Raw genomic sequence first — 26345 nt, forward strand, 5'->3', positions numbered from 1 at the left:
TAATTTATTTAACCATTAGGTATTAAAAGAAGGTTCATAAAAAATTGAGGTTAAACTTCTTACCATGAAGATATCGAGAGGACTAAATCCATAGGTCTTTTGTTTGTCTCTGGCATTTTGTAAACTCTCAGTATACGTTATAAGTATTTGTGCTGACAGTTAAATTGAACAAAGGAAGATGAGCATTTTGTAGTACCTGTTGTCTTAATTTCTGTGATAAAAACTTATACCTGCAAAGCAACTTTTACTTTGCATGTTACACTCTTGAGTAACAAAAGAAATTATCAATGGTAAAAGAACAGAAATATATTAAAGCTACAGTTTTGATAGCGTGTGTCTAGGACATCTGTCAACATCGATCAAGCTAATTTTAGCTGTGAAATGTCCACTCTTGTGTAAAAAGCAGAAACAATGAATTCCCAAAGTCTGAAAGCACAGTTAAGTAACCCAAGTCAAAATTACATTTTGCCTCGAGGGCAGTTCAGGGTGAAATTTCGGCTTTTTCTTTTGATATCGGTTAGCTAAAATTGGGAAAAAGACCTTCTCGTGGTTTATGACGCGTGCATGCGTGGTACTGCACAAAGCAGTTTACCCTTGTCTATAGAGTTAAATAGTCATGTTTTAATCACTAAAATAACTTTTGGTGACTCCTTCTATATTTAATTAATTCAACCACTAGGTATTAAAAGCAAATGTTTGAAGTTATTCGCAAAGACGACCATGCAACTCACTATTGTTACCTTTTGTTTGGCATTTCCTACTTTGTTTAGGACTTGTTTTTGGTATGGTCTTAAACTTTTGACCAGCTAGCATTTGGGCTAATTTCATTGTGTTCACATTTTCTCTATTAAATGTTAAAAAAGTTTTTAATTTTTTCCCCTTTTTTTGCATATTTTGCATATTTGAGCTCTACTCAAATCAGTGGTTGAGTTTTGCGACACAAAATGCATATTTTGTTTTTATGTTCATTGGTTTTAAGATTTCTGCCAGCAGTGTAATGTTGAAGATGTATATTTTTGGTAAATCCAATATCAAGAATTAATTTGGTGATATTTTCTGATCTTACTATTATTTTAAGGACATGGAGTGCATATCTGTATCTATGTGTCCGAAATAATAAATACATTGTGTCACTTCCTATTTATTGGCACAAACAAAAATCTATAAAAACTTCCCACTTTGGTATTCTAAATTCAGATAATTATAAAAATAACTACGATACGTACGACAAGCATTTGTTTATCAAAGAAGAGAATTTTGAAGTACTGTCCTTGTTGCAAGAACTCGACTTTCACTGGTACTAAATCTGAACGTTTGATTATATCTTTATTGATGTAATTTATAAATATACTTTTAAGGAATGCAGTTAAAGAATCTGTTGATTTTTAAATAAACGGTACCATACTTAATAGATCAAAATAGTATTTGTGTTATCACTATTAGAACAGTTTTCCTCTCCATTAATTACCGTAAAAAAAAAAGTTTCTCTTAGAAAATAGTGCCTTTTCCTATTTTTTTAGTACGACGCTTTTTAAAACAGTAAAGTGTTAGTTTACAGTAACTGCCTGGCCTCTCACAGGTTGCAGAGTAAAGTGAATATTTCTTACTAGTTGTCTGACTTTTTTTTTTTCTCATTTCAAGAACTTAATTCATTTTTATAAAATGACCTTATGTGAATATACAATTAAAATATTTAAACAAAACTTTATACCTACAAATTGGACTCGTCGAAATACCCGTGGAATGCAAGGTGAGTAATTATTTGCTGTCACATTTTGTTCTTTCTTCCCAAAGTTCGGCCGCTTAATTTAATGTTACGTCTCTATAGTTACTACGTACAAATATTCAGTAATATTGTGGTTCCATTTTATTGTTGTCTTTCTTCACATTGGTTGGAAGGGTAAAAATACTCTTGACTAAATTGTTGTAATAAAATGAGGCCCGGCATGGGCAAGCGTGTTAAGGCGTGCGACTCGTAATTTGAGGGTCGCGGGTTCGCATCCCCGTCGCGACAAACAAGCTCGCCCTCTCAGCCGTGGGGGCGTTATAAAGTTACGGTCAATCCCACTTTTCGTTGGTAAAAGAGTAGCCCAAGAGTTGGCGGTGGGTGGTGATGACTAGCTGCCTTCCCTCTGGTCTTACACTGCTAAATTAGGGACGGCTAGCACAGATAACCCTTGAGTAGTTTTGTGCGAAATTCCAAAACAAACAAACAAAGTAATGAAATGACGTAAGCAAACGAAAAGGAAGATAACAGAAAAATGAAACTGATAAGTGAGGGATAACAGCGGGAAAAGTCAGAAGATATTCTTAGTTGAGTTATGAAAACGAAAATTTATTCTTTAAATCTAGTTAACAAGTTGTATATAGAATATAAATAAAGGTTTGTTTCTCGCGACCACAGGAATGACGATTTGTTGGTGTAGATCTCAGAGCAACAAGTTTTTTGATGTGACAACGTTTATTTGTCGTCTGTAGATTTATTATATACATACAACTTTAACCTTTTACATATAGACTGTATGTATGTGTTATATTAAATATAAAAATAGAGAGAATCACAAATGGTTTATGATTCGATCAAAGTACACAAATATTAGGTTGAGGAATAATTCGTGAGCGTTTTTAAATAATTTCATTCAAGCATTACATGCAAGACTATACAATACTTCAATGCATGAACACATTACACCCAAAACATTTATTATGATACTTTATTTCATGTAATACCTAGGTATATAGTATGCATTGTTTTAAACGAAATTGCAAGAAATTAAATGCGAAAAGCAGATGGTGTCGAAAATGCTCGATTTTGTCCACTTGACAGTCCATTTAATTAGCTGAAAATGAAAGCAAAAATTAAAGACATATGAAAATCAAACACACCATCTATTAGAGCAAAAAATTATCTACCAAATGACATGAAATATTTTGCGAAAGCATTTCATTTATGAATATATTTTTTAACTTGACAAAACGCTCACGAATTATTCCTCAACCCAATACATGCTACTAAGAAACAAACATTTAAAGTTGAAAGGGATACACAGCTAACTAACAGTGATAAAAACACATTATAAGATTGTGATGCTCCCTCATGCCCTTGGGATCCACCACAGTCATCTGAGGATCCGCGAGGAAATTTTAGAATGCTGTTATTTTTCCCTAAAACTATAAAATTGAATCAGGTTACGCTGTACAAAAATTAAAATATATCTTTAATATAACAAGCGTAATGGGCCTTTTAGTATTTTATTCTGCCTAACGCCAGACGATTTTATTTAGCTCAGGGGGAAGTTCTTGGGGTGAAAGTGTTAATACAATCTCAATTAATATCAACATTGGTGTCATTGGTTGTTTGTAGATATAGCACCTTCTCAAGATCGTATAGATAGCCTGGTAATTTTCGTATGAACCATCGGTCAACCCTGGGTAGTGATGACAAGTGTCTTTTAAAAGCCAGATCTGGATAAGCGGCTAAATCTCGAAGAAAATGAAACAAAATGAAGCATGACGTCATAGCTGAAACTGTTCCAAATTTGAAACTTTGTGATGCAATTAGATGCAGTACCAGTTGTTTCAATTTCAATGTATGTTTATATGAAGTATAATTATATTCGTAACAATTGGTAATTGTTAGGTTAGGTTAGATTTGTTGTAGTTTAATAAGATAAGCTTGGTACCAATGAGCTATGTGACATCATACAAGTGTATAACGTCATGTTTTATTTCGTTCAAGAGTAAGACGCAGATATAATAATTGTGTTAACCGTAATGGAGGATACATTTTAAGTAGTTTAAATATTAATGAGGCAATCTTCAAAATAAGTTGTTGTATTTGTAACTGTATAAGTTATTTTTTTATTTTTTAGTCATCAGCTGTACATCAGTGGTTATGTGGAAGTGAAAAATGGCACAGAAAATGTTTGAGATGCTTTTCAATAGGCAGTCAGGCCTCTATGTTACCCAAGGTGATATCATCTGGGAAGTGTACAGGGGAGTTTGATGATACCTTTCTTGGTACTCTACAAGTAAGTGTATAAATTTTGTACACAAAAGATCTAGTATTATAAAGAGTTTATTACACCCATTATTGCGTGCTTAAATGCTATAAAGCTGTCCAGGATGGTAAGAAAAACAAGATCACATTGGGTTAACATTGCCATAACTTCTTGCCAGTTGAGATGTGTAATAATTAATTATGAATTCTACACACAACTTTGCAGAATATGTTGACTTCTGACAGTGTTAATTTCTGAGTTGTAATTATGTTCTTATAAACAGTTTTATGTTTGTATAATTACAGTTGTATCATTCTTTAGTTTTTTTTCATATTTGAAATTATTCATTCTAATTTTTATTTTTAGGTAAGCTTTATAGTTATGCAATGAACCCACGTGTGTGTATAGTCTTATTTACATTAGAAAATGAAAAGTAATTTATTATGTAACATTAACAATTATTTAAACAAGTATTCAAACATCCCAATATCTCTATACCATAGTTGTATCTGTAGGGCTGTCAAATGATAACTTTTTGTGAACAGTATTGTCAGTGGATATTTATACTAACTATTAATTGTAATGTGATATGAATAATGAGTAACATTTTTGTGAAAACTGTAATCAGGGTTTTTTAAATGATTAGGTTTTATTCCATTGTTACTATACAGATATGAAAGTAAGACAGTTTTATGTGCCTGTTAATCAAACATAGTGTAAAATACACTGAATACATCATAAAAATATATCAATAAATAACTTTATTAAATTTATTCAGCAATACATTTTAGATTTATCAATTCAACACACTTGTTACTTATTTTCAGTTAACACTGATTACATAATTTAGTGTACAGGAAAAATTAAAAAATAGATAGTACAAGTAATTACAGTAAAACTATAACATAATATTCTCATAAATCATTGTAACTGTTCTGTGTTTTAAGAAAAGTATCTGAAACTTAAAGATTTATTTGTAAATAGTAATAATATATATACATGTGTAATGTATTAGAATTGAATCTGACTGTATTATATATAAAATACTGGTCCTCTAGAACACAAGAAAAATAGTTGCACTTATTAAAGGTCAGTTATATACTATTTTATATCAGCTGTGGTTGTATAATATGCACTGATTTGTGTATTAAAAATTATTGTACTGTAGTCAACACTTTGGATGTTTAACTTAGTTGAAACTTATAATCAGTTAAACTACTCAACATTTTGTGTTATATTACTTTCATTGTTTAATTTACCTGTAACTACACTGCCAGTAACTTTAATAACAAAATGAATTAAATAGGCTATAGAATTCTTACGAGTAGATCATATGAGTTATGATCAAGTGATTTCAAAGACTGTTCTTAGTACTAGTAAGGTGATTTATATAAACAATAACAGTTAATGATAAACATTTAAAATTTTGTAATTAAAATTCTCTGTTGTATATATCTTATCTGTGGTAATGGAGGGTAAAAGGGATCCTGGATAATACAAAACAGAGAAAACTTATATATCTGTGTATTTCTTAGCAAGATGAAAGTACTAGAAATGTAGTTTGACCTGATATTTAGCCTGACAGATTTCACAATATTCATTTAAATTCTCCTTTTGTTTTATTTGAGTTTTTGAATGGTAGAACACAGAATGTAAAAACTAGTTCTGAAGTTTTGTATAACAACTTGTGAGATTCTCAGGATTCTTTTAAAAGATAAACTGGATAATCTGCCCATGGATGACTGAGTTAACTATAGCTTCTTGTAAAAAGATAATACTTAACCATATTGAAATTTCTCTTTCTTTCTTGTTTTTCTGTAGGACACCCAGTTGAAAATCCCTTCCATTTCTTTCTCTACTCATGAACAAGTTATCTGAAACTGTCTGTGGTCTGTCATCTTGTGGATCAACTATATTCAAGGCTTAGAACAGTGGAAACACCCTTATCGTAAGGTCAAATGTCAGTAATGTATATATATAAGTTATAAGCTAATAACTTTTACATGAAAAAGTAGAATAAATGTTGTAAAATGCAACAAAAAATTAAAAAATGTGCCTTATATAATTTTCTATGGATAATAACATCATATGTTTTATATGTGTCAGAATACAGTGTATCTTGGAATGTTTTTAATGTATTACATCCCCCTGGAAATGCATCACTCATTTTGTCTTCATATTTGATAACTTAATGCTCTGGTAATCTTTACTTTTTTGTGGTTTACCTTTAATTGTATGACAGAGTTAAGTGTTGCTAGTATTGATTAAAACAAGCTGAGTTAGTTCCTATAATGCTTAAAACTCAGCGATGTTGAGAAAACCCACTTGTAGAGAAATATATATGCAAAAATGGCTCATTTTGGTTGAGAAAATATTTTATGTAGAAGAGCGAACAACATTTCGAACTTCTACGTAAGATATTTTTACAACCCAAACAAGCCGTTTTTGCATATATAATGCCTAAAACTGTACACTTTATTTATGAAAGACTCATGTATGTTAACAAATGATGTATCGTATACAGTTTATAACACAAAATATACCAGAAAGTAATTGAGCCTTTCAGGCTGGTTTCATCTAAGAAGAGGAGTTCAGATAACTGTGTCTCACTCTGGATTATTTATGGAGAAGGTTAGACTAGAATAATAGTAAGTGTATAAAAGGTTTTTATATGCTGTACTTCTGATTATACTTTCCTGTTTGTTTGAGGTGATGTGATATCCTTTGTATAAATATTGTTAGTTTTGTGAGATATACAGAAACTTTTTTGAGCAAATAAATGACTGTAATATTGTCTGCTAGAATGAACAAGCACTAGATCATTGTTCAAAATGTATATAAACAAACATAATGTTACAAATTAACTTGGGAGTCTACTATCACTTAATAATTTAAAAAAGCAATTATTTAGTATACATATCATTTTTATATTATTTATAAAAAAGCTGATTGCTACTTTTATTGTTCATTCTTAGTTTGGCCTTGTTTTATTCAGACTGTATATCCTTGCAAATAATTGGGTAATGAGATTTGTCACATTGACATGTAATTTGTTTTGTAAACGTCAATGATTTATGTTGATTTAAATATTGTTTGATAAAATAAAACAGTAGTTAAAAAAGGAAGTTTAAAACAATAAAGTGTTGAAATTACATCTTCAGATCCCACATGTCTACTGACTGATACAGGTATCATGATAGTCATGTCAGTTTTTATAACTCAACAATAAAAAATTTACTTATCACACAGTTTGTTATTAAGGTTCTTTTTAACTGCATTTGTATCAGGTCATCTCATAAGTACTGCTTGAAAATTTAATGCAGAAAGTGCATCATCATTTCTGTCTCTGTAGAATGCTTTAATGACTAAGATATGTAGTAGGATGTGTATAAAAAATCTTAAGACAAATAAAAGAAATTAATCCAATTCCACTTTTTCAGAGCATAAATCAAATAAACCTTTATGAAGATGGATCTGTCTGAGGAGCACATTAGGCATATAATACTTTATGAGTTTAAAAAATCAATAGTGCAGCAGAAACTACATGGAAACATTCAAGGTGTTTATGGTGTGAAGTCTCTCAATGAAAGAAAATGTTGAAGGTGGTTTCAAAAGTTCATATCAGGTGACTTAAGTGATAGTCCACGTTCAAGTCATCGTGTTGAGTTTAATGGTGACTTGCTGCTGGCAGCAACTGATGAAGATTGAGCTGTAACAGTTGAAGAACTAGCATAGAAGCTTAATTCAACCCATTTGACAGTTCATCATCATCTGCAACAGCTTGGAACAGTGTCAAAACTTGGAAAATAGGTTCCCCATGATTTGACAGTAGCCAACCTTGGAGCAAGAGTGGACATTTGCACTTCTCTCCATGAACATAACTTGCTTTTTTTTTGGACAGGTTAGTAACTGGAGATGAAAAATGGATATATTATAAAAATGTTAAGTGTCTCAGACACAGTGTAGGTAAACTGGCTACAGCACAGCCCATAATGGACCTCCACCTTAGGAAAGCCCTGTTAAGCACTTGGTAAGATATCGTTGGTGTGATCCACTCTGAGTTGCTGCCACTCAATGTAAAGATTACATCAGACTTCTATTGTCAACAGTTAGAGCATTTGAATATTGCACTGAAAAGAAAGAGGCCTGCTTTGGTCAATCGTATATGTATTATGTTACACCAGGATAATGCATGGCCCCATACAGCAAGGATCACATTTGTAAAGATTGAAGAGATAGACTGGGAGAAACTTCCACATCCTCCTTATTTTCCAGTCCTTGCACCATCTGATTATCATCTGTTCTGGGTTAGTATGAGCTGAGAATTTGTCCTTAGTATATAAAATGGAACTTGTTGGTTTAAATAATAAGGAAGTTTTCATTGTTACTTAACACTGTGATATGTGTGTCATTTTTGCTTATTTTAATCTTATATGGAAATACTTTTTGCCAGCAATCAGAACATAGAAACAAAACTGACAAGGAATAGTAGAACCTTAGCAATATGTGTAAACATTTGTAATGAATGTTTTGAACTACACATATTTCATCTTCAACAAAAATCAATAAAATTAATTAATTAAACAATATTTAGTATAAATATTAATATAATAATACAATAAAAAGTGTTATAAATATTAATATAAACATATAGTGTTTAGGAAGTTATAAAACTTTCAATTTACAAAGAAACAAATGTATGTGGGAGTGGGTTTGAATATCTACTGAGGTTTCAACTTTCATTTATAATATATATACTTTCTTTTATTATCAGTTTGTTATCATTACATCCATAAGTTAGTACTAAAACATTTCTTAAGAAATGGGATATGATGATGACGTTTCATTGTAGAATATATAGGAAAGTTAAGTGTAGTTAGAATATTAACTACAGTTCTGTTAGAAACTTTCATGTGTTTCAAGGTATGTATTAATAAGTGATGGGAAGTTTTGTCTACGTAGGGAATCTTACAGTTACCATCTTAGTTGTTTATGATAAATAGGATTTTAGTGAATCAGGCAATAAAATACATTGGTTGTATAACCTTATTGTTACTGACTAATCATACAAATCACAGGCAGTTGAGAACCGCGAGTGGTTTAGTAATTAATTTTATGTTACTGCAGAATACTTCAACTTGTATCATCTTTATGGGAACAGATACCCTGTTACCTTAAGGTTGAAAACACGACGAAATAAACGTTTAGTGGTGTTAAAATATTTATAAAAATATAAGGTTTTATATAGAAAGTTTAATAGCTTATACATTTTGTTTTAAAAATGGCAGACATTTATAATAGTTTTGTAAAATGTTAACTTTTGTGAAGCTAAAATAGTGTTTTTCTTGGAACTGATGCACAAATATGTAATAAACACAAACACTTGTTAGCAAGCTGTTTGACAACCTTTATATCTAGACATCAATGTTTATATAGTAGTGGACATAGTAACAATAGAGCAAACTTTTATATGAAAAATAAAAATAGCAAGTTAAAAAATGAATTTTAAATTCTGGAAAACTTATTTCAGTTTAACAAAACTGGGAAGTCAGTTCATATAATTTCTTATATCCTGAGACTGGTTATTTCCAGTTAGTATATTAACATTTAGATACTTTTCATGTTATGGTAATTATAAGAACGCATAATTGAAAGCAAAGGAGAATATGTTATATGTTAGTCACATTACATATGTCATCTCAGGCGTTGAAGAGGCCTCTCGTCAAACACTAGCAATATAGTTAATACGTCAAAAGATTTCTGATGTATTAACCAGTCAGTGAGACCCTAGCGGTACAGCGGTATGTCTACGGATTCACACCACTAAACGCAAACTATAACATCATACTTTAGACGAAACTTTGTATAAATCGAGCCAAATATAAAAGAGAAGTAAAAACGGGAGAGATAAATAAAACCAAATCATAAACTGCAGACGATATCCTGAGGATTTCCGATGTTTGTTTTATCGAGTTCTCTTTATGTATTAACAACTCCCTCTGTTAGCGAATAAACAAACTGTTTCGATATATTTCACTGTAATTGTTTGTTTTGAATTTCGCGCAAAGTTACATGAGGGCTATCTGCACTAGCCGCCCCTAATTTAGCAGTGTAATTTGATAATGTAGGTCCGTAAACTTTTAGTTAAACCACCGAGTAACAAAGAGTGTAGTGTTCACTTATAGGAATAAAATAATCAGCCTTATCTTTCTTCACTTATGTGCTATACCTTTTGTTAAGACAGTGTAATATTATTTTATATGTATCAACAAAACTAGTTTAGAATTAACGAACTTTCTTCTACAAGTACTAAATAAACTTTTATTTTACAATTGAAGAAAACCTCATTTTGGGGAAAGTACAAGATCTCTAGCAATAGAAAAGATAGATTGGCCTAAAACAACGAATTAAATACCTACTAATGCAATTTATTTTAAAATGAAGTCCATGTTTAAGAGAGTTGTCGTTATTTCAAACTTTTAAATCTAATTTTTACAATTTTGCGAAAGGTAAAACTTATTAATATATTTTAATTTCAAATGTTACGTGTAAATAAATCCCTTTTGCAAAACCCTAAAAAGCCATTTATTTTGCTTAAATAACATTCAAATTCAATGAATAGCAAATAAATTATTTTAACTAAACTTCTGTCCTCACCTTTAAATGAAATATTGTAAAATGAAACATCTCTTCCAGTTTCCTCCACAAATCATTGTGACCTTTTTCATTTTTTTGTTTGTTTGTTCTTGACAGAAGGAAGTTTCTTTGTCCTATGTGGCATATGATTAGGTTTTATATAATATTTGTTAGATGGTTTTACAGAAATATTTCGTATACAATTTGAAAGAATGCTAAATATGTTTTATTAAGATATTAAAACATTGTCAACGTTAACCAATTAGAATTTGGTTCTAAACAACCATAAATTGGAATATCGTCTATTAAAGAAGAATGTTTTAGCTGTAACAACACTTCCACATGAATGATAACAAGTTCCTAACAATAAGAATGTTTTAGCTTTAACAGCACTTCCACATGAATGATAACAAGTTCTTAACGGAACACGATTCAGTTTTTATTACGCTTTACTTAACCAAATATAATATTTTTTCTTTGAAACCACAATAAATTAGAATATGTTTCACATGTGTTTCTATAACTCAAATCAATATAAACCAATAATCTACAACAATATTGTACATTGAAATTATGTAAATTTCCCTCATGCAATCAGGGGCTCGATTCCTCTCGGTGGGCTCAGCAGATAGCTCGATGTGGCTTTGCTGTAAGAAAACACACACATACGCTCTCATGCAAAGAGCCTGAAGTTATTCTTTAGTTCCCAGTAGTGTGTGAAGCTAGTAAGGGAAAGTGAAATAAAATTTTTTCTTAAATAAAAATTATGTCAATTAGTTGTTGTTTTCGTTTAACGCTTTAAATGTTAAAACATTGTTGAAGTTGTTCTTTCGTTTCTTCATATCTGAATATGGAAAAAATACAGTTGCAGGCATAGTGCATGTTACTGTTAAATTGACGTGGTTTGGGTTGTTTTGAATTTCGCGCAAAGTTACATGAGGGCTATCTACGCAAGCTGTTCCTAATTTAGCAGTGTAAAACTACAGGGAAGGCAGCTAGTCATCACCACCCACCGCCAACTATTCAGCTACTCTTTTACCAACAAATAGTGGGATTGACCATCACATTATAACGCTGGATGAAAGGACAACCATGTTTGGTTCGACTCGAACCCGCAACCCTCAGATTACGAGTCGACCGCCCCAGCCACCTGGCCATATTCACGTTTCAAAAGAATATTCTTGCAGGGAATTTCTCTGATGTTTTGACTTCTTCCCATGGAGGAAACCACATTTCCGTTGGGTTTTTTTCAGTGATTTGTGAAAGGATAATTGTCTGACGGTTGTTCACTTTCTAATGTCAGTCAAACAACGTCCTCCACTATACCAGTCACAAGGTCAATATTCAAACTCTTTAATAGCGATTAACTTGAGTCAGTCTAGAAAAAAACCTCTTTGTTTTTCTGTCTTCCTCAAGTACCAACAATGGTTATTTCCTCACTCAGAGTTGCTGGTTTTCTTTATAATTCACTTTGTCCATCTCAACCTTGATTTTTATCTGTAATGTCAACATTATTATTGGAAATTGATATAATTAATTCTGACTGAAATGAACAAGAACGATGTAGTTCCGGTTCCCTTGGTTACATTTACAAAAAGTGTATATATACAAATATTTATCTTACAAAAGCTACTTTTTAAGGAGAGTTTAATTTATATTTATTTAGTGCTTTGCACAAGTCCCTTGTTGTCCCTAAACATTATATTGTGACTTTTCATCTTTATATTCCATGGTAAAGAGTTGTCCAAGAGTTCACGGAGGATGATATTAACAAGCTGCCTCATTTGTAGTGTAGTAACTTCAAAATTACGGACGGCTGAACATCCACAAATAAATAAAAATATACGTAATGATAGTCATTCTGGACAAATTTTACATTATCAAGGAGACTGAGCAACGTGATATTTACTGTCTGGAACAGGGCCCGGCATGGCCAAGCGCGTAAGACGTGCGACTCGTAATCCGAGGGTCGCGGGTTCGCGCCCGCGTCGCGCTAAACATGCTCGCCCTCTCAGCCGTGGGGGCGTATAATGTAACGGTCAATCCCACTATTCGTTGGTAAAAGAGTAGTCCAAGAGTTGGCGGTGGGTGATGATGACTAGCTGCCTTCCCTCTAGTCTTACACTGCAAAATTAGAGACGGCTAGCACAGATAGCCCTCGAGTAGCTTTGTGCGAAATTCCAAAACAAACAAACAAACTGTTTGGAACACAATACTAACAAACTGAATCTGAAGAGTATCTCAATACAGCCATCTTACTGGTGATTTTCTCTCAAACACTCACAAGAACTTCAAACAAAACTCTCCAGTAAAAACGACTGTCTTTTGTGGCAAATAAACTATATTTTTTGCTGTACTTGTTAAGAAAAAATAAATATGAAAATGGGAATTTAAAAATATGCAAATATTGATTGTAAACAAAACAAGGAAACCGGATTGAGATGCTGTAAACATTATTTACTGAAACTAGAAACCTTTATTTTGGTTCCATGCTTTTACCTTTAATTATATTTGGTGTTTTCAAAATGAAATTTCTTTCCTAATGGCGTCTATTTGCAGATTTTTAAATTCTCAGTTTTGACTTATTTTGTATACTGGATTATGGGCAAAGGATTACTGGGTAAGGTAGCAAATTTTATACATTGTAATAATAATAAACATAACTAATACCTAGTTGATACGGTTCGTGATTATTTACTACACTATTGACTATTTGATCGCATTTGTTTGAAATATAAAATGTCAAACTGCAGATGGAGATTTGTTTGAGAATATAGTGAGCATTAATAGCTGCCATGTAACGACATTATCTTTGTGTATGTATAGTAAAGGAAAACTATATACACAACCTACACCATGCGAGTATAACATTTTACAAGTACAATAGCAGTCTTTCAAATAAAACTAAAATGTCACTGTAAATATTTCTTGTCTTTTAAAGTAATTATTCTACGATGTCTGAAATAAAAGTTGATATCATGTGTATTGATTTATTTACTACTTCTCTTCATGTATAATATAGGGGCTGGCTTCTTAAAAACACCGACTGTTTGTTTGGAATTAAGCACAAAATTACATGGGCTCTATGGGTATCGAAACTCTGTTTCTAGCGTTATAAGTTAGTAGATGCACCGCTGTGCCACTAGAGGTGACCAAGTGTATAATGTAGAAAGCATTTAATATTTACATGCTACGGTCATATAAATATATTTATCTGTTATGGGCTGATAATTCTTCTTTCACCTTATATTTAACATTTTTAAATGAGTCATTTTGTACTGCTTTTCTTTTTTACAAATTTTTATATAGGTATAGTCTTAGTAATAAACAACAAAGGGTTTAAAGTGTTTGAACTGAAATGAATATTTACTATTTAAGATGTTTTTCGTCGTCACATTCTATACGGTTTTGTTGTGATCCATTTTATGAAACACTGCTGTTGTTCATGATAAAATTTGTTTATTACGATTTTGCTGGCTTTCTTTATTTATACTGGTTTCTATTTCTCACTTAATCCAATAATATAAAATTAAAAATTCCCATTATTCACCATATCTTCATTGCCACTCAAATCAGAAATCAGTGCAATATAAAAATACATTGCATTGTAAATTCGCAAAATTATCGCTGCTCCATCGTGGAACTTGTTTATATGCGTAATTAACATTTTGTGACAAGAAGTAAATATAGGTGAAAAGTGGAACAAAGATTATTTATGGGGTTATATATCCTGATGCAATATTTTGCACATTTTCAGTTGTATAGTAATTTTAACTAAAGGAGTAGCCCACGGGTTGGCGGTGGGTGGTGATGACTATCTGCGTTAGCCGTCCCTAATTTGGCAGTGTAAAACTAGATGGAAGGCAGCTACATCACCAGGCTACTCTTACCAACGAATGGTGGGACTGACCGTCACGTTATAACGCCCCCACGTCTTACACTGATAAATTAGGGACGACTAGCGTGGATAGCCTTCCTGTAGTTTTGCGCGACATTCAAAAACAAACAAAACAAACCAGCTTTAATTTATAGATTGTTTTAGCATGTACTGCTGAATAGCTTTGGTGGCGCAAAGAATATTTCTTAAATCAAGTTCTTTGGTACTAAATCTTTAATATATGTATGTATGTATCAGGGCTCAAAATTCCCAAAACTTCTAACTAGTCTTTCGGAAATTTTAACCGGTCCATTTCAAGAATATGTGCGCGCTTGTTAAACCTATTTTATCAATTACAGATGCGAATTATTTTAAAGAAAAAACTATTTCAATTAGGTGTGTGTAACATTAAACAAATCTTTTTCATTGAAAGTAATAGTTTGTGATTATGTCACTATTGGAATGTACACAATCTTTATATTAAACAAAACTAATGCGACTTTGAAATAGTTTTACTACTGACCGAAAAGTGGGGTATTTCTCATGCTTCGTCTGAAATGATCTTCCAAGAATCTCCTGTTGTTAGTTTCAGACACAACAAAATTTCCCATAGTGTTTTTAAAACGGACCAGGGATCCTCAGAAATTGAAGAAAAGAACTTATTTTCACGAACTTAAAACATAATTACAATTTCCGGGACAAAACAAAGTACAGAAATGTATGTTTGATGACAAGTTAAAACAGGTAAAATAAAGTTCAAAATCGATTTTACCCACCAAGGCACGTTAAATTTTTTTTTCCTATTATAGTCGAACCACAGGCTTCCTAGTTTCGCGAGACTATAGTTACAGTTCAACTCGTGTTAATTTAGTTATTTACGTAGCCTGATCTTAAAGCAGTTGACTAATACTTTTTTCTTACAAACAAATACTCGTGTATTCTGATAGTGAATTACATTCATATGAGCATAGCTCCCATTTTTAAAAGGGACAATATACGGTTGCTGAATATGAGAATTTTCCTTATTTAAAATCAATAACTTTGAATAAGTAACTACATCATATTAAAATGATTTCGAAATCTCACCACGTCATAACTGTGACTAAGACGACGACTTTGCATTCTTAAATAGTCATGCAACATAATTTCCATTGAAAAAGTCTCCTCTGTAAGATTTCACGCCTAAGACACACCATTCTTCTTTGTCTGTATTCTATAAGCCATAGTCTGTCCGAAGACGACAGTTTTAACAGTTTTATGACTTGATCGCTATATATTTGTAGAATAAATATTCAACTGACGCCACTCTCCCAGACAGAGATAACTGTTAAGAACACATACATTGTTTTCGACACTCACACGTGTGTTTATACATTCTGACTGGTTATGTGACAGCGCGTTTTGGCTTATCATAATTTTTTTATGACTTGTTGCAAGACTCTCTCTGGATAGTTCTGGTGCCTTAAACTGATGCATATTCCTTTGTTTTTTAATGCCATTAGGTACAAAAATCTTTTGGAAATTCTGAATTTCTGATGCGAACGCATCTTTATGATCTGAGTATGGATATTTTGCGTCAAAGCGTTATCACATACCTTTCTTAAATTTCGCTAACATAACACTACCTACGCCAAACAATGACGAATCGAGATGAAGTTCTGATTATAAGAAGTTCTACTGCGTCTTTATATCATCTGTTCTTGTCATGTGATTTGTTGATTCGCATATCGCAAATCATTTTAACATGGCGCACTTAAACCATCCATAAGAGTTACTTTTAACATACATAAAACATTCAAGAATTTGAATTTAACAAAAAGAAATAAACGAAGTAAATCATACGTACACGTACTTTTAGAGTTATATTGTTTAAATGCAAGTAAAAACATTTGATAAGCTAAGGATAAAATATAAAAATAAAAAATCTTTATCGCTATAACATCTCTATATTTTAAGAAATTTGTATTTATAGAATATTAGCAACTGTGAAAAGATCCACACGTTTTTAATACTTTTAATAAAATCAATTACAGTTTTTTTTTTCACAACGTATCGTAATTGTAGAGATTTCGACGAAAGTATAAGATCCAAGCAATTTGGGCATTGAACATCTATCTATTCACTACGCCCGGCATGGCCAGGTGGTTAGGGCGTTCGACTTGTAATCTGAGGGTCACGGGTTCGAATTCCCGTTATACTGAACATGCTCACTCCTTCAGCCGTGGGGGCGTTATAACGTCATAATCAATCTCACTATTCGTTGGTAAAAAAAGTAGCCCAAGAGTTGGCGGTGGGACGACTAGCTGCTTTCCCACTAGTTTTACACTGCTAAATTAAAGACGGTTAGCACATATAGCCCTCGTGTAGCTGTGTGCGAAATTCTAAAGCAAACAAACAAACAAAATTTATTCGTGGCCCTCATACGTACAAAAAGTGAACTAAATAACAGAAGGAGGTTTGTGTTATATTCCAACAATGTAAATATCAGTTCTGAGAAGAATTCCTCTTTAATAATTGGAAAGAAGATCATATATGAAAATGGGATTATTTAAAACAAAGTGCTAGGCGATATATTTCGTTATACTTTTTGTTATTCTGTTTTACATGCAGAACTACGAAACGGACTATCTACCATGTCCATTGTGGGGAATCGAACTCTGGATTTCAACGTTGTAAGTCCGTTAACTTACCGCTTATCCTTAAACATTAAAGGAATTAAATTCTACCTTATTTCTTATAGTCTAGGACTTGTTATTGCTCTTAAAACATACAAATTATTTGTATCATTTTAGGGGTCGAAATGGTAAACTATTTGTTTCTTGATGACGAGAAACCTACTTGAAATAAAAATGTATCTCAGAACGGCTGGTATGGGTATTAACATTTTTATTGATAAGGAGAGAACAACGTTTTGACCTTCTTAGGTCATCTTCAGGTTAAAAAAGGTAACCTAGGAAGGTCAAAACGTTGTTCTCTCTTTATCAATAAAAGTGTTAATACCCACAATTGCCGCTCTGAGACGCGTGTTTCCGGTTAAGCACAAAGCTACACAATGGGTATCTGTGCGCTGCCCACCACTTGTATCGAAACCGGGATTCTAGCGTTGTAAGTCCGCAGACATTCCGTTGTGCCACTGGGAGGGAGCATGTTAAACTGAAGGGAAATTGTCTTTAGCTCTGTTCTTGTTAGCCTTTGCCGGTTAATCGTATTTTAACATTTAATTTCTCTTGTTTGGTCTGTTAGGTGCTAATATTTTCACTTATTTGGTTATAGACAGTGAATGTTGGTTAAGAAGATAAGCTTACATTTGCAGCTATTTCCACTTTCATATTCTACTACAGACACACTTATTTCATTATCCGTGGCTTTCTTTGTATCTTTTCGATTTCTTTCGTTACAAATTAAATACATACAGAAACTCCCATTAATGTTCGTTTTGTCGAGTGACAGTTAAGATTTTTAGTCGACATAATCTCAAAAGAAATATTAACAAGTTAACTTGTTTTTATGTTTGTTTGTTTTGAATTTCGCGCAGCTACACGAAGGCTATCTGCGCTAGCCGTCCCTAATTTAGTAGTGCAAGACTAGAGGGAAGGCAGCTAGTCATCATCACCCACCACCAACTCTTGGACTACTCTTTTACCAACGAATAGTGGGATTGACCGTCACGTTATAACGCCTCCATCGCTGAAAGGGCGAGCATGTTTGATGTGACGGAGATTAGAACCCGCAACCCTAAGATTACGAGTCGAGTGCTCTAACTTCCTGGTCATTCCGGGCCTACTTTTCCTCTTTTCGACGGCAAGTAGAAACATCTTTCTCTTCACGGCTGATGTATGCCTGCCCTCACTCGTGCTGAAAAGCTTATTTGTAAACGACACAAAAATTCTGATAATTTATGGGCTGCTCATCTCGTGCTTGTCTTTTTTTTCCTCTCTCAGCGTGTATAATTCACCAATTAAAATTATAATTTTTCCATCCAGAATATCTTGGTTAATTTCACTCTTTGACTGATTAAATAATTTAAATTCCAACTTAAAACACGGTATAACCATAACCTCAAGAATTACTTCACTATTACTCTATAATAATGAACTGTATATGGCGTAATGTTTATCTGTGTGTGTTCATTCGCAAAGATGATCGTACTATTGAGATTTTATTGACACGCGTTTTCGCCCGAAATAAACAAAGTGACATTTAACTGACTCGCGCTTCGCGTTTCACAATAGGTTTTAAATTATAAAGCCCGCCATGATAATGGTGTTATTTAACGATATAGTTCACTCGGCCTTTTAAAACATTCGTTGTGCAGGTGCAGTGATGAACTAAGGTGAGAAGTTATCCCAAATATTACCGTGCTTCAATAGTTTATGAAGTTACAATGTCGTCGATTGGTCAATACACCATGACCTCACATAGAACAGCAGAAAATAGTCTATTCCACGTATTTGCAATGCCAGATGCGTGGACATAGATATAACGACCATCTTGAAGCTGCGAACATTCGAAGTGCAGTCTCTGTTGAAAGATGGCGTTGTTTTGTCTTGACACAGAAGCACAGCTGCTGTTCGTACCTGCATCGTCAACGCGAGGTTTATCCTGCACGTAAATGGTCATATTCTCCAGATTGTAGACATACTTACGGTACAAATTGGCACGGTCTACGAAAAAAAGAAAAGAAACATTAGAGTCACATTAGTGAATTTTAATTTCAATTGGTCCCTGCTTATTTAATAACGATGATAATAGATATTGTAAGCTCCATAGCATGTACTGTTTGGGTCCAGTTGCATTACCACAAATGTTAGGTTTTTATTAGGAATCACTTAAGAAATCAAGACAAAAAGGCTACATTTATTTCAGCCACAGTACATCGTTATCTTCCATTATTATAAATCTATTTTTCTTAGATGCGAATTTAGCATATGATTTAGAATTTTCAACAATGTAAACAATATAAATATCTCGAACAAACTAGAATTATTATTTGAAACCCAAGCATATTTTTTATTATTTAAACAGGCATCTCCTACAAAGCGCGCGCGCGTGTGTGTTTTCTTAATGAAAAGCCACATCGAGCTGTCTGCTGTGTCCACTGAAGGAAATCACACCTTCTGTAAATCTGTAGACTTACCACTGTCCCAGCGGGGTCCGTACAAAGTACTTTAAAAACTAACCTTGTGTATTAATGAAATAAAGATATAAAGTTAAGCCTAATATGTAATACCTTCCCTCTAAGTCTGTATTAATAGCTCCCCCGTGGCTCAGCAACAAATTTATAAACTTATAATTCTAAAAATCAGGTTTCGATACCCTTGGTTGATACATCACAGAGAGTCCATTGCATAACTTTATGCTTAACTACAAACTGTAGGAATAGTTTTCTCACTGGTTAGGTAAAAGTCCAACGATAACTTAAACATTACATAATTTTTTTAAAAAAACATCTTCAAAGGTTTATGCAGTTTAAAATCTTTGAAATTCCACTACACTGTTGTTGTTCTTTTTGTTTCAATTTTTTAGTCAAATATTTTCGAGTATTTTTATGGTCAATAAAAATTCTTGACATTCCAGAAAACTTCTGTTGGCTTAAGTGTTCAAGTTCGGTAATAACAAATATTCGAACAAACAAATGAAATCATAGAATGATACAATACTATCGAACTTTGTTAGGAAAACAAGAACAAAAATAAACTAATATATTTATAATTCCATACATCACCAAACCTATCAGGATGTATTTCTATTTATTCAGAATATGAAGGCCTGGCATAGTCTGGTGGTTAGAGCATTCAACTTGCAATTTATAGGTTGTAGAATCGAACCGCTTCGGTCTGGCATGGCCACGTGGGTTAAGGCGTTAGACTCGTAATCTGACGGTCGCGGGTTCGAATCCCCGTTGCACCAAATATGCTCACTCTTTCAGCCGTAGGGGCGTTATAAAGTTATGGTCAATGCCACTATTCGTTGGTAAACGAGTAGCCCAAGAGTTGGCGGTGAGTGGTGATGACTAGCTGCCTTCCCTCTAGTTTTACGCTGCTAAATCAGGGATGACTAGCGCAGATAGCCTTCGTGTAGCTTTGCGTGAAATTCAAAAAAGAAACAAGAAAACGAACCCCTTCATTGAACATGCTCGTCCTCTCGTGTGAGCGGTATATTGTGTCATGTTTAAACTATATTTTGCGTATTATAAGCTCTAAGTCTTACCATTGATCCACTGGGAGTTTCTCAACAACATAAACTATTACAGCACTACTTCTAGAAGAAAGGTTATTTTGGGAGTAAATAAACAAATAAAAAACAGAAAATTAAAATGAGACCAAGAAGAAAGTAACATAAATTTAAAAGTTCTAGAAGAAAGAGATGTCCTGAAAAATAAATAAAAAATAAAGAGACGGGAAGTTAAGGGAGGAATTACAGGAACAAACCATAAAATTAACAAGAAACTTATGAACAAATATAAATCTAATCTAAAACAAAGTCTAAAGAGCCATGTAAAACATACTGATTGGAGTTTAACAAGTTAAAGAAGAAGTACTAAAAAGTCTATGAAGTACAAATGTTTTATAATAACAAGCCATAGGAAATGTACAAAATAGATAATAACGATATGATCAAAGATTGTATGTTCGAAATTAAACACAAATCTACACAAGGGGCTTTCTGTGTTATCCCATCACGGGTATCGAAACCCTGTTTCTAGCGTTGTAAGTCCACAGACATACTGATGCGCCACCTGGGGACATGATTAAAGAACCCGTGAGAAACATGCAGAAGGATTATAAGAACATCAACACCAGGATAAAGCACTTGGTAGTTTAACTAGCAAATACAAGGATCAAACCAATATCTGCTCAAGAATTCCAACTTCAAACACGTACTTAACTATACAATATTAAATAGAATAATCCATTTATTCGACATCTATTAACAATAATGCTGAATAATCAATAATACTACACATATACCATTATCTTGTCAAATTACGAAATTTAAATAGCCAATAACACCATCGACAATCCAACAGACTGTGATGAAAATATACCAAGAAAGACATAGCATGTTCTCAAGATGAATGGATGGAGCATAAAAAGGCAATATTTTCATTTTTTTACCTTAACGAGGTCAAGTCTTCATCCAGATGAAAGAGTAACATCAGGCATTAGTTGCTGTCTTATAAAACAGATTTGGAATGTTACACCAGAAGAAAGTTTAGAAGCAGAGTAAGATAGAAGTGCAAGACTTCAGCCGAACTTATTGAGGATGTGGGAAAGCTTGTTAAATTATCTTATTCTGATGCTTCATGTAAAATGATGGATTTATTGGTAAATCTCATTGGCAACTCATGGATGATCATAGCTGATAAGGATATCTGAATTAGTCTAAAGCAAAATAAGTGTGCATCTTTAAGAGAAGATGTATTGATAGTGATAGAACTTGAATCAAATAAAGTCGCAAATAAACAGCTAAAAGCACCATCTATAAATGTTAAGGTTATCAGATTAATTAGTGTAGAATTATAAACCTCTCTAATGGATATCTAGAATTACTAACAAATTAATTAGATAACTGTGAAGTCAGAATGGATGAAGTAAACTACACGGCAAACAAAAAAATTGGTTTAATTGTAACTAAATTGGCTTCCCTCTTAGATTTTCTAAAAGTTGAGAACGCCAAAGAAATCTTGCGGTTTCTTTGGTACCAGAATAGGTGACAGTTATGACAAACGTTGAAAAATACCTGTGTACTATTGATGAGCTACATTGCAATCCATTTTGCTTCTAAGGTTCCGTGTAGATACCACGATATTCTTTAGAATATCATTCTATCTACTCAGGAATCATGTCCAACTTGTTTGTCACGATATCGATTTGCTTTACATAGTAGTATTGCTTTTATAATCTGTATCTTGTCATTTTAAATCTTGATATGTGAATTTTCTGAAATGGTTTCAACATAACTTAGTACGCCAAACATTTTCTGTGTCATGACCATTGTTTTTTCAACAGCATTCTGGAGTCAACATCTTTTGATGTGATCTACATGTTAAGGTTATTTTAACCTTTGACTCCTCCTTAAAGTTCTTAATCTCAAGTTGAAAATTAATCTCAGAAGTTTCATCCTCACCTTTCTATTTCCCTTTTGGGCATTTGGTTCTTTCTTCAACTTTTTTTATTTTACTTTTTGCATCTATTTCTATAATAATTGTATTTCAAGATGTTTAAAGTACGAGTTTCTGAATCTGACTAAATTATGTGTATTGTAAACAATTATTTAAATTTCATATATTTCAATCTGATTATGACATTTTAAAAAATATTGACATACAACATATCTCCTATAACACAATTTAAGCATGTTCTCAAATATCTACTTATTTGTTTACCACATCTTTCAAAATTAGTTAGACTTCAGGACTTCAAACATGATTTTTATGTATCTAACGATACTACACAACTTCTAACTCGATTACAGAAATAAGTTATTTCTTAAACTTCAAACCTCAAAAATGTAATTTAAACTCCACTTTTTCAACTTTGTTATCAAATGTTTGCAAATATTAAACGTCACACATTCCTAATTTGATTATCATACTTTTAACGATAACTTAAGCTACATATTATTTTACTTCAATTATCATATTTTCAACAGTTACTTAAGCTACGTATTATTTTACTTGAATAACCACATTTTTAACATTACCTTAAGCTACATGTTACTTGATTTGAATTACCACCCTTTGAACAGTAACTTAAGCCATATATTATTTTACTTCCATTATTATATTTTCAACAGTAACTTGAGCTACATATTATTTTACTTGCATTACCACCTTTTTAACATTAACTGAAGCTACATATTATTTGACTTGAATTACCACCTTTTTAACATTAACTTAAGCTACATGTTATTTGATTTGAATTACCACGTTTTTAATGGTAACTTCAACACTCATTTTCTTTCAGTAATTACCTATATGTCAAATGTGGTAACACAAATACTACTATTTTAAAAACATTTCAAAACTACATATATATGTTTGTCATGATAGTCTCATCTTCACGATCTGGTTATTTGCTATTTTCAAAAATATTTGAATTACACATTTCCTGACTTTAGTAATACCTTGACCTTTGCCTTGCCAAGTGACCACTATCACACCTCTGACCATCCTTTTGTTTCCTAGGTCCACCATCCACACTGGCTTGTCGACGTAGTAATTGTCCAAAATTGCACATTTCTCAAGTTGCGTATCGAGGTCACCATCCACAGCCAATGATGAGTGACCATATTTCCACTCCGCCCAGCTTTGACGCTTATCATTTATCCACGTCTTCCTTTTATAAGCCAGGTTTTCCACTGTGGAACAATTAATTCGTTTTTGGTTATAACAAATATTAATAAACAGATAACAGAAAACAAAAATGATAAATTCGTTAGTAATATAACTGGTAAATCGAGTTGTTTATACCCTTTAGGTTCTTTCTATTTCAATAACCGACTAGACCCACAGTAGCTTTTAGTTTTAGGAGCTACAAAATTTTATTTGCACAAGGAAGAATATTTTGAGTTTATTGATTCAGTGTTATAAATTTTATCTTTTTGAGTAAACATGGGTTATTTGAACAAGTCGCTTTGCTTTCCTAATTTTGAACTAACAAACCAGAGAAAAGACAGCCAACAGCGCTCACTGCAAACTCTCAAATTGCCAAATAGTAGGATTTGAAATCACTCATGGCCCCAAAGCTTGAAGTATATTTTTCTAGGTACAGTTCGCGAGCCATGAATCCTTGGATTCACAATCTGGGGCACGCTAACCGACCTTGGTAGTAAAGAAATGTTTTGACTATTTGATTCATCTGAGATGAATTCACACACGTGCTAAAGTGAGATCAATACAACAAAAACTATATAGAATTGATTCATGCACTATAATAAAAATCCAATGAGCAAATAATATTCTTATTTTTTGTCACACACACAGATGCTTTTTATTTATAAAAAAAAAACAAGTACTAAGCATCATTACCACATTCTGAATCTTCATATACGCGGAAAAATCCTTGCCCACAGTCACCTGCAAGTTGAAGAAACAGAAGATTAATTCCTTTCATCTATTGGCAATCCATTACAGCAGTAATCAAACGAATTTATTACAATATCAGTGGCATTTTTGTTTACATTTTTATGTGCAGCATAGCAGCTCATAGAACAGCTCTGAGTTTGTATGTTCTTTAAACATGTCACCTCCAAGAACGGCTCCGAGTTTGTTTTGTTTTTTTCCCACTTACAAACAGTTAGCTTAAAGCTCCGTTATTTCTTGACCGACTTGAGATCTAATTACAGTATTCGATTTAAGAGGTTAAACCCCTTCGACTGATTGTTTGTCCACACCCTAGGCATAACATATTAATTTACTCTAATTCTGCCTAAAATAATTTTAATTTAACGATATGCTGGTAAAATGTGTGGGATCTCTATGAAGCCCACACAGGGGAATTGAACCCCTGATTTTAGGGTTGTAAGTCCGTCGACATACCGCTGTACTAGCGGGGGCTGCTGGTGAAGATCCTGATGAGTAGTAAAATCAAATCGAGAATACGCGCGACCCCTCATGGTAATGCTGACGAACAAAAATATAGCCAATAGAAAGGAATAAAATGTCTCATAGGTTAATTTACTCTTAATTATGCTTCAAATAATTTCAAGTATTGAGGATTCCTTCTTATTTGAATGACTAATGTACTATTAAAGGCCCAGTAGCCAACACAGTTACGGATCCACTAGTTAGGTTTGCTTGTTTTTGAATATCGCGCAAAGCTACACGAGGGCTATCTGCGCTAGCTGTCTCTAATTTAGCAGTATAAGACAAGAGGGAAGGTAGCTCGTCATCACCATTTACCGCCAACTTTTGAGCTACTCTTTTATTTTACCAACGAATAGTGAGTGGGCTTAACCGTAACATTATAACGTCCTGCGACCCTCAGATTATGACTCGAGTGCCTTAACCATCTGGCCATGCCGGGCCTTTTAGGGTAAGCTTTGTTTTTTATTTAATTAGGCCCAAAGCCACACAGTAGTCTATCTGTGCTCAAAACGGTTATCGAAGCCCACTTTTTAGTGTTATAAGCCTTTAGGCCTATCACTCAGCTACTGGAAGGCTTTAGGAGTAAGGAAAAACAACCGAATATTCTGTGTAGCTTATTAAGTTGAGTGAAAAGTTTTTTTTTTAAATAACGCACGTCATTACTCTTCGAGACTAGTACGAAATAGATATGAAGAGTTATTAACAAGAAAGACGTCATGTCATACCTTTATGAGGACATCCGATAAGACCAACTCTCATGCTTGATCGTTTATTCCAAGCTGTAGGATGTATTCGGACATAACGAGCAACGAAAATTTGGTTGAAGTAGTGTCGCCTTTCAGTATTTTTGTCCATGTTACCGCCAAATACCTGAAACGAGTTTATATAACACAGTATCAAAGGAAATATTCAAAAGTATTTTGTCACATTCAAAGGTAAAACATATGTATCATCGGTGTCAGTGGGTTGTTATCAGCAAAACTAACTAGAAGCCTAATTAACCGCAAGATTATTGTAATTTGATGGCCATATCGATGAGTTCTCTCGAGATATTCTGGTGTCTCTTGCAACTAAATGACAATTTCATTTTAGGATTTGAACATACCTCATTACGTTTGTTTGTTTGTTTTGGAATTTCGCACAAAGCTACTCGAGGGCTATCTGTGCTAGCCGTCCCTAATTTAGCAGTGTAAGACTAGAGGGAAGGCAGCTAGTCATCACCACCCACCGCCAACTCTTG

General features: G+C 33.0%; 2 protein-coding genes across 7 annotated transcripts in view; one reads left to right on the top strand and one right to left on the bottom strand.

Moving 5' to 3' along the window:
- Positions 1-3233: 3233 nt before the first annotated feature.
- On the top strand, positions 3234-8401 carry LOC143242227 (uncharacterized). Of its 4 annotated transcripts, none has more exons than XM_076485604.1 (5): positions 3234-3590; positions 3873-4031; positions 5823-5961; positions 6526-6649; positions 7442-8401. In XM_076485604.1, exons 1-3 carry the CDS (start codon positions 3504-3506, stop codon positions 5877-5879), a joined length of 303 nt encoding a protein of 100 aa, XP_076341719.1. In that variant the 5' UTR covers positions 3234-3503; the 3' UTR covers positions 5880-5961; positions 6526-6649; positions 7442-8401. The 4 variants fall into 4 exon arrangements, with proteins under 4 accessions (XP_076341719.1, XP_076341727.1, XP_076341731.1 ...); XM_076485612.1 differs by having other exon boundaries at positions 5823-5954; XM_076485616.1 differs by having other exon boundaries at positions 5823-5949.
- Positions 8402-16364: 7963 nt separating this feature from the next.
- The window catches only part of LOC143242207 (lactadherin-like), a 41502-nt gene continuing 31521 nt past the window's right edge, over positions 16365-26345 (bottom strand). For 2 of the 3 annotated variants that reach the window (XM_076485583.1, XM_076485578.1), the window contains exons 8-11: positions 25831-25975; positions 24548-24595; positions 23644-23877; positions 16365-19178 (exon numbers count right to left, since the gene is read on the bottom strand). In XM_076485583.1, the coding sequence (XP_076341698.1) occupies positions 18913-19178; positions 23644-23877; positions 24548-24595; positions 25831-25975 (693 nt within the window). In that variant the 3' untranslated portion in view covers positions 16365-18912. The remainder of the gene's footprint in view (positions 19179-23643; positions 23878-24547; positions 24596-25830; positions 25976-26345) is intronic. The other variant, XM_076485588.1, reaches the window with a different exon arrangement.

Source organism: Tachypleus tridentatus, chromosome 2 (genome assembly GCF_004210375.1).
Source record: "Tachypleus tridentatus isolate NWPU-2018 chromosome 2, ASM421037v1, whole genome shotgun sequence".
NCBI classification, from domain to species: Eukaryota; Metazoa; Arthropoda; class Merostomata; order Xiphosura; family Limulidae; genus Tachypleus; species Tachypleus tridentatus.

Excerpts from the sequence above, each read along its gene's own strand:
- LOC143242227 (XM_076485604.1), top strand. The coding sequence starts at position 3,504 with ATGAAGCATGACGTCATAGCTGAAACTGTTCCAAATTTGAAACTTTGT. Across the intron at positions 3,591-3,872 it reads CCAGTTGTTTCAATTTCAAT|TCATCAGCTGTACATCAGTG; the intron begins GTATGTTTATAT and ends TTTATTTTTTAG. Across the intron at positions 4,032-5,822 it reads CCTTTCTTGGTACTCTACAA|GACACCCAGTTGAAAATCCC; the intron begins GTAAGTGTATAA and ends GTTTTTCTGTAG.